The sequence below is a fragment of the Macaca thibetana genome, chromosome 12 (genome assembly GCF_024542745.1).
Source record: "Macaca thibetana thibetana isolate TM-01 chromosome 12, ASM2454274v1, whole genome shotgun sequence".
Lineage (NCBI taxonomy): Eukaryota > Metazoa > Chordata > Mammalia > Primates > Cercopithecidae > Macaca > Macaca thibetana.
Window position 1 is genome coordinate 77,657,624 of NC_065589.1, and position 10,055 is coordinate 77,667,678.

General features: G+C 36.3%; 1 protein-coding gene across 1 annotated transcript in view; it reads right to left on the reverse strand.

Annotated features, from left to right (window-relative positions):
- SCN2A (sodium voltage-gated channel alpha subunit 2) overlaps positions 1-9,773 on the reverse strand; it is a 163,825-nt gene extending 154,052 nt beyond the window's left edge. Inside the window, exon 1 of the mRNA XM_050752895.1 lies at positions 9,546-9,773. Within this exon, the coding sequence (XP_050608852.1) occupies positions 9,546-9,571 (26 nt within the window). The 5' untranslated portion in view covers positions 9,572-9,773. The remainder of the gene's footprint in view (positions 1-9,545) is intronic.
- Positions 9,774-10,055: the final 282 nt, after the last annotated feature.

The window sequence follows — 10,055 nt, forward strand, 5'->3', positions numbered from 1 at the left end:
GTGTATGCTCATCCTATGACTAAAACAGCAGATTTTTAAAACTTCTTATGTGCCAGACATTGGGTGTGATATTTGGGAGGTAGATATGATGACCAAGTTCCTGACTTTGAGGAGCTCACAATCTAGAAGATGAACAAGCAAACAAAGAACAATGAAGTCATAAGAGAAAAATATTAAATGTCATACATAGCAGGAAAAGGTCTTCAGTAACTATTAATGATACATTTACTCTCATTTAAGGTTTGATTTTATAACACTAATATGCATTTTATTTCTATTGGTGTAAATACTGAATGAAAAATCAGGCAATTTGCACTGGGTCATTTGTAAATGTGAATCAGCCCAATAAAAGTGAAAGAGAAAGCATGGTGCCCCTTAGTATGCTTAAAGGAATAAATTTAAGTTTCTAAGATTCATTAATTTACTCTACAAACATTTTTAGTCTCTTCTATAGATCAGGAAGTGTTCTAAGCATTTGTGAAACATCAGGACACCAAACATAATAATCTCTGCCCATTTGGGGCTTAAATTACCAACAGGAGAAATACAATGTATACAGTATGCTATAAGGTGATGTGTTAGAAGGGAAGGAAAGCAAAGAAAGGAAATGAAAGGAAAAAAAGAACAAAGCAAACCAAATGATAACAAAGAAAAGAAAGTATAGAAGAATATGGGAGATGATAAGAATGAGGTTAGAGGAAGAGGGCTCAGATTTTAAATAGGATGGTTAAGAGTAGGTATTATTTAGAAACGACATTTGAGTTCAGATTTTAAACAGATGAGGAGGTTAGTCATGCAAGTGCCCAAGGCAAAATTATTCTAGGCAGAGGAAACAGACCAAAGGATTGAAGTGTTCCTGGAATATTCAAGAAATAGTGTAAGTGAGTGAGGGAAAGAAAAACTGGAGACAAATTCAGAGAAATACTGTAACGGGATGGAGACCAGGCTAAATAGAGCCTTTTTGGAAATTGTCAGGTGACTTTTACCCTGAGAAAACTGGATATCACTTGCAGAATTTTGAGCAGGATGTGGCGTAATCTTCTGTCTTGCCGTGTTGAGAATAGATTGTGAGGACAAGTAGAAGAATAAAGTCCAATTAGGAAATTAAGGCAAAAATCCACAAGAAACTTGATGGTGGCTTGAGCAGGGTAGCAGTGTGAAGGTGGCAGCACATAGATCCTGGGTATATTCTGAAGTAGAAATCAACAGGAATTTCTCAGGAATTGAATGTGGGATATAAGAGAAAAAGAATAATCAAGGATGATACCAGAGTTGTTAGCCTGAGGATGAGAAAATTAGAGTTATCTCCTGATAAAAGTAAGGTGGGGAAAACAGGGATTGAAGCAGGTTGGTTGGGGATGACTATCAGAAATTTAGTTTAGGGATGTTAACTTTGCAGTGTCTTCTAGATATCCCAGCCAAATAATCAGTTAGACCCACAAATTCAGTTTGGCAGAAAACTGGAGGTAAATATTTGGATGTCATCATTATTTATATGGCATTTAAAGCCACAAAACTCAATGGGAACAAAAGAAAGTAGATAAAGAAGAAAAGAGAATCAGGGACAGAACCAGGGACATTCAAATAATGAAGTTTGGAAAGGCAGAGTAAAGAGGAAAATGAGAGTGAAGGAGTGAACAATAAGCTAAGAGAAGAGTCAAAATTGTGTGCTATCCTGAAATCCAACAGAAGGCAGTGTATCAAGGGGCAGACAGTGATGAACTGTTTCCAATACTGCTGGATGGTCAAGTAAGATGAAAGCTGAGGATGGACCACTGAATTTGGCAATAGAGTGATCATCAGATTTCTATCAAGAGCTGATTTAGTAAAATGTTAAGAGTAAAAACCTGACTAACGTAGATTTAAAAGAGAATAGAAGGAGAGACATAGATACAGAGAATACAGCACACACTTTCATTAAGTATTTTTGCAAAGAGGACAAAAATTTAAAAAAGATAGTTGAAGGAAGTAAAAAAAATTCAAATATAGGAGCAATAATGAAATACTTGTATGCAAATATAATAAAGAGATAAAATTACCAATGCAGGAGAGAGAGAGAAATAAAATGCTCTAGAAATGCCCTTGTGTAAGAAGCAATAGGATCTAGTGCACAGATGCAGGAACTATTTTAGATAGAAATGGGGATAGTTGATTTAAGGTAATGGGTGGGAGGTCAGGTTATGTGGGTGCAGAACCTGGTAGGAAGGCACATGTAGTGATAGAAACCTGTGGGGAAAAATCTCTTCTGATTGTTTCAATTTTTTCACTGATTTAGGAAACAAAGTTTTCAACTGAGAGTGAAGTCAAGGTAGGAGATATTGGTGGTGTGAAGAGAAAAGAAAAGATATGAAATGTAAGTACAAGAACCTGGGAGAATAAGTGATCTAGGGACATGTGGCATGATTACTGGGCATCATCAAGGATCCACTTGTGTGTGTGTCCACCTGCAAAAGTGCAGGCATGAAGAAAGGTGGGAATTGAATATGAGGATGAAGATTCAGCCAGACAGTTACCGAAAAACCAATCAAACAAAAAAAACACTAAGAGGGGAGTTTGTTAAGTGTGTATGTATAAACAAGGAGTGATTTTTATGAATGACCGTGGAATTTATCTAAGGAAAGGGAAGAAGACATTAATTGAGAGACTATCAAAGTATGACAAGATCAGTGATTTAGAGGCCTGGTGTGGTTAATGGATTGAGTTGGAGTTCTAGATGAAATGCGCTAGAAAGGTGGTGTAGGATGTGTGAAGGAAGGATTATAGGCAGGTCACAGTTACTGGCCATGAAGAGTTTCAAGATAAAACCATGGGTGTGGATGTCTGAGGAAGGTTAAAAAAACATGATTGTTGGAGGAAAATAATTTAAGTAATTTACAGGATAGTCTGTTAAGAGGCAATACATATGCATATTGACATTACCGAGATTTGGGTAGAAAGTGCCAGTGGAGAAAATTCTGGGGTTCTTGGAGCTAAATTCCTATCTTCTAAGGATTATACATTCATGAAAACTCCTTAAAAGATGCATATCCAAATGTGAAAATAATTTGAATCCATATTTTATCCTGCTTTTGCTTTTATATTTGAATAGATTTATGATGCTGTGAGTCTAAGTTTGTAATAACAGCATAATTTACTAACAGTTTTTTTCTGCACACAATTGAATTCCCTGGGAAGTCAGGCTTAACATTATTGGAGTGACATCATTCCTGATGATATACCTAAGGATTCAACAGGAGTCATTAGAGGCTTCAATTGATGGATTTGTCAAGGCCAGTAATTGGAGCAGCTTAGCTGAATGCCCTTTGTCTAATTGATGGGTCATTTCACATTTTAGGTTTCTAACACTTAGGCACCAAAATCATGAACAATTTATTTGAATAGTCTGATTAAATGTAAAAGTTTCTTGACCCTTAGAAGTAGAGTGACTGTGCATCCCAGTTTACCTGGAACCATCTTGATTTATACCTGTTCTTGTGGAGAAATTATTAACAAACTACATCCTGGTTTAGATGACACATTGTATGGTAACCCTGTCTACATAACTAGGCTCCTGTCTTCCAGGACTGTTAATTCAGGAAATAGTAAGTGTAGGTCTAAGCATTTCTTGCAGATCCTAGCTGCCTGACAATTGCTGGGCTCCCTCATTTGCTCAATCCAAGGGAGACACAGTGTATTAGTCAGTTCTCATGTTGCTATGAAGAAATACCCAAGAATGGGTAATTTATAAAGGAAAGAGGTTTAATTGACTCAGTGCTGCATGACTGGGAAGGTCTCAGGAAACTTACAATCATGGCAGTAGGGTAAGCAAACACATCCTTCTTCTCAAGGTGTCAGGAGAGAGAATTGTTAAGCAAAGAGGGAAAAACTCCTTATAAAACCATCAGATCGAGTGAGAACTCACTCACTATCACAAGAACAGCATGAGGGTAACCACCCCCGTGATTAAATTATCTCCCACTGGTCCTTCGCACAACACGTAGAGATTATGGGAACTACAATTCAAGGTGAGATTTGGGTGGGGATCCAGAGCCAAACCATATCACACAGAAAAGAAGGAAAATATTTTAGCTGGATGTGCTGAGCTGATACAGAGATAGCATCACCATTGCCCTGACCAGCTTGCTTCAGGCCTTAGATATTTCACATTTTGATACCACTTATTCAGAGAAGAGAGATAGTATCAGTCTTCTTTTATCATAATATTATCATAAACTCCCTTTCTTTTTTCATGATATTTCAACCACTACCCTTCATATATGCTTAAGAGAACTGTTGTTATTCCATTGTCATTTCCCCATACATATCACACAACACAAGATGTAGCAGAGTAATTACACAATCACATAATTGTATACTTATTTGCTAATAACACCAAGACATGTTCATGTTCAAAACATTATATAATCCCAACTAATCCTAGATACCAGCAAAAGACTTAACAACTTAAAACTATAAAAATAATCTAAATAATTCAAGCACTTTTTATGGGCAATTGCATCCTAAGATCATTTTATCGCCCTAAATATTATTTTAGTAAGTACAAACAGTTAACTGAAAGGATAGATTTTACCATCAAAAATATTTTATCACATTCCAATAAATAAAATATACTTAAATATCTTTGATTCTTAAACCATTTCTCTAAAATGTTTCATTAATAAACAAAAATATATTACCCAACAAAATTTTTTCTTTTATTATTATTAATGTAGTTAGTAATTATGTCTTCTTCCACATAAAGGTTTTGACTGAAAAGTTTAATGGAACATTACCAGGAAAAAAATTGTACTTCTGATTTGCAAAATCCACCTCTACCTCTCCTTCCACTGACCTCCAATTTCACTAAACCCAAATAGATAAAGAGGAGATAACACTAACGTACGAGTGTTATAGAGAGCAGGTTTTATTTTCCTTCTTTCCTTTTCTTTTTATTTATTTATTTATTTATTTTTGACCCAGAGTTTCTCTCTATCGCCCAAGCTGGAGTGCAGTGGCACGATCTCAGTCTACTGCAATCTCCACCTCCTGAGTTTAAGTGATTCTCCTGCTTCAGCCTGTGGAGTAGCTGGGATTACAGGCATCAGCCACCATACCTGGCTAATTTTTGTATTTTTACTAGAGATGGGTTTTCACCATGTTGGCCAGGCTTGTCTAGAACTCCTGACCTCAGGTGATCTTCCCCCCTCCACCTACCAAAGTGCTGGGATTATAGGCAAGAGCCACTGTGTCCTGCCCACTTTTCATTTTTTAGTAGAATTTCATCTCATATTCTTGATGCAGGTTATCTTTTCCTAATAGAAATAATATTTCAATAGCCACTACTATATTGGCAATGGTATTCATTATTATCAGTAAAATATATATATAACTCATCAGTGCTTGTGCCTTCTTTAAGGCTTCCCACTGCCATTTCATGACAGATGAATGTAAGAGAATGCATTCACCTTAGAGGAGATTGGCTGCAAGAAGACGCAAGGATTCTGTAACTGCCAGAATAAAGGGAGAAAAAAGGAACTTCTCCTAGGACGCTCCATAAGAAAGCTACTTCCCTAAAGGAAAGGAGGTTCCTGACATTGACTTTTTTTTTTTAGACAGAGTCTCACTTTCTTGACTATGCTGGAGTGCAGTGGCACAATCTCAGCTCACTGCAACCTCCGTCTCCCAGGTTCAAGCAATTCTCCTGCCTCAGCCTCCGGAATAGCTGGGACTACACGTGCCTGCCACCACGCCCAGCTAATGTTTTATTTTTAGTAGAGACAGGGTTTTACTATGTTGGCCAGGTCGGTCTCAAACTCCTGAACTCAGGCGATCCGCCCACCTCGGTCTCCCAAAATGCTGGGAGTAAAGGCGTGAGACACTGCACCCGGTCATGACATTGACTTTCTCTCTACACAAGTCCTAGTGAAAGTGCTAATGAAACTGAAGGATTCAAAGAAGGAAAGAACTTGAATAATTAATTTAGATGCTGGCAAACCAGCCCTTAATAATCAACTAGATAGGTATAATAGTTATGTGTTGGTCTAATTCACTACAAGTTTTAAATAGAACCTGTTTTTAAATAGGTGGTTATGAATAAGAAGTTGATAACTGAAGTATGTAAAAGCTTCATGTGAAACAGTGTTATTATTCTCCAATTCAAGAATTAATGTGACTAAAATATATTCTGCAGGAAAGTGTTTTAATACTGAGGATTAATTATTTCTTCCAGAAAGTCCATATGCCACAAATAGTCTTTACTGAGGAACAAACTGATTTAAATAGAGGAGATACTTCATCTTACAGACAATGATTTAATTTCCAAAAACAGGCCACCCAAAGTGAGTTACACCAGCTTTGCTCATTATCATCAACCACCCTTTCCTCCTGTGTCAAGGAAAAGCATTTTCAAACCTTCCTTCTGTCTCTCCCAGGACCTTGATGTACTTTTGTTTCTTCTTTCCTCAATTTCTCTCTATTGACTTCATACCTTACTCTACAAAAGGCTTAGGTTTTCCTAATCCTCATTGAAGTTAAATTTCCCTCAATAGTACCTTCTTTCTCAAGGTAAAAAATGTTATCTCTCCTACCTTTCCCTGGCAAACTTCATAAAACTTAAATATAATCCCCAGATTTCTCATGTCCAGTTTAGTCCTCAGATACCCTGTCTCTGCCATTCAACTAAACCTCTTCTCTTAAAATTCATTTATGACCTGATAATGATAACTAAATCCATCATCTTTACTCTATCCTGTTATGAACCAACCCCTTTATGGGTTTTCTATTGCTTCTTATCCCTATTTTGATATTCAATTTACCTGCTTTGCCTCCTGTGATATTGTTATTCCATCAACTTCTCACATTGTTTTCACACAATTTAATAATACTTTTTCTAGACTTTTTTACTCTCCTAATGTTAAGATTATGCCCCCAGTCATCTTCACTTCTCTTTTGTTCCCCATTAATGTTTAACTATGTGTGACCTAATTTTTGCCCACAACTGCATGCAGATCTGTATATTCAGCCTTAACCACTAATCTGATACATGGATATAACATGTTCAGCTTCTTATAGAACACCCCAGTGTATGAGTATGTGCCGGTATGTCAAATGCATAACACCAAAAGCCAAATTCATTATCCTTAATTTTTCTGCCCCAGGGGAAGAAAAAACAACTGCAACAACAACACCAACAACAGAAGCTTCAAAATATTGGGTTATTTACCATTCTCTACAGTTTTCCTATACAATGCCTACAGTTCCCCATTTTCTTGTATTTACTTGCCTCACCTATGTACCTGGAATAAGCAACTTTCTGTTTTTCTTTATTTATATCCAACTCACTCTTAAAGATCTAATTTAACTGTCACATCCTCCTAAAATCTTTTCCTCTGAGCTCTGAGCTCACCATGGACAGAAATCGACATTATTGTTTTATTCTGAATCCCAGGATGTAACATGGTGCCTGGCACAAGACAGGTGCTGATATTCCTGTCCCATTCACTTTCTCACCTTTCTTCATTCCTTATTTTGAGGTATAGTGGTATCTGCATGTGTATATTTGCATGTTAACCTCTTAGAGGTAAACTCCGTGACTAATTATTTCTTAATCTCTACCATGGGCGCTTGGTAGATATGCAGTATTCCACAAATATATGTAGACATGACACATTTTAATCCCTTTCTTTTCTCAAGATATTGAAGAAGTAGGGTAAAGCCTGTGCCTAGTAAGTGAACAAAGGAAGAAAGGCCTGGACATGAGATGATATTCTTATAGTTGTCAATAGATTAACCTATATGTACAATCTTTTCTATTAGGTAGGAGGGAAAGAGTCATGTGGCCATCCATATCATTCATGAGCATAGGGTAGAAGAGTATACACCACCTAATAATGAAAAAGGCATACTAAAAAACAGAATTTCCATAGTTGTCATTCAGTTTTCTTGGATGCTTTGACAAGAAACCTAAGAAAATTGAGCACTTCATGTAATATGCCATTGAGCAACAGTATACTGAAAGAAACTCTATTTTACAGAATACAACCAAACACACACACATACATGCACCCACACAAACACAGTGAATATCAGCATACCTGCTCTATGCCATCCTGATATGTTCACACTAGAGATAAATTGCGTTACTGCTATGGAAGATATGGAACTGTCAATCAGTGTTCTAGCCTTGCCTGATTGTAATTTAGTACGTGACTCTGGGAAATCCACTTAATCTCTCAATTACAGTTGCTTTTCTTTAAATGATAATGGGGATAAATGGCTAAATATCTGTAATTCTAAAAATCTCCATATATATGGAGCCATGTGGTACTACAAACTCTAGATTCCACACATTTAAAAAACATGTTTTTTTCATGGTTTGTCCAAACCATTTTATAAAATCACTCCCCATAGCTTTCGCAACCTCTGTCATGGCAAAACTACCTTTTTATAGGAAAACAATGACTGAGATAAAAACATCCTGATGCACCCCCACTGCCTGCCACCTCCATCATCTCACACACACACACACACACACACACACACACAGAGCTCTTTCCACAGGAGAAAGAAGTGAGGCATTTAAAAACAATCTTACAAAACTATTTTTAAAATATTCGTAAAATCTCTTTAAATTTCTCTAAATGAAAATCAGTGGTTGTTAAATGTAGGATTTCTATATGTCTTTATTCCTATTATTCTGATAATAATCAAGCAAGGATTTAAGGGAAATCACGAGAAGCAGCAGAGAGAAGCTAGGCTGTTGCATGCAACTTCTACCTCCTGAGTCATTCCACTCTTTAACACAGATAATGTCACATGACCTAAAATAATTTAAAATGTGAGCACCTTCTATAATATCAACTGCTTAAAATGGCCACAGTTCTATTATCCTAAATCCAATAAAATATAGAAAAAAATCAATTTTCATGGCAATTAATTTGTGTTCAGCATACTCCTCACATCCACACTGGGGGAGGAGGGAGGGTCTATAGTCTCATTCCAAGTCTATTAAACACATTACATAAATCTTGATTCATGTGGGAGAAATGGCTTACGTATTATTTCTAAGAGGTAAAAATAAACACATAAACAATCTGTACCATCGTAGCCAGCAGAAATTGTTCAAAAGGCCTTTGGACTCAGAATACTGGCTTGCCTCTGAGGCTGCAATCAGAAGGCTCAGCCCTGGGCTTTGGCAGAGCCACTGCCATGTTAATCTGCTTCATTATATCTCTACAATTTGTTCACTGCATTAAGGAGCAGTATTTCCCTTGTGAAAGGAAAGCCCATCTTTCACTTTGAAAGCTTTACCTTTAAATGGTAAACAAATACAGCCAGAGACAGACACCAACAGCTAGAAAGCCAAATAAATAATAAAATACGGTATGTCATAGTCAGAGCTCATTTCAGCCTAAGAAGATTTTAAATTGCACAACAGCTAGAATTAGAGCTTTTGAATCTCTTAGATCTGAATACAAGCTAACAAAGCACACATCTTATATTAAATGTCATTCTTAACATAGATAACAATCCGTGGATAAGTCAAAAATAGAATCATGCTGGCTTACCTGAAATAAAGAAAAATGTAAATCATAACACAGAATCCACGTATGTGTTGAATATAATAGTCTTCAATGCAATTCTTCAGAATTTTTACTGGAGTAGAAAGTAAAATCTCACATGTATTCTATCCTCATTAAAGAAGAAAAAAACAAGAAAGGATGACCACAGCATCCTCCCTCCTTTACCTTAGCTTTCTGTTCTGACACTCATTCGATGGTACCCAATGTCTGTTAGAAAACAGCATGCTAAATTAGAAAAATAAATAAATAAAGGCAGCATCTTACATGACAGCTCCATCTCCTGGTCAAAAGTGGAACCATTTTAATTCATGTTCCTTTGGGTATGTAGCAGTTAGCACATAAAATTAAATGATGTACAACCCATAATTCCACTGTATTTGAAATAAACAACCTTAATTAATTATAATTTAAACATTTAAGAAGAATTATAGTATGAATTTTTAGAATTATGATTGTATTTTGGGGATTTAAATTTATTTACATTATGTTTAAACT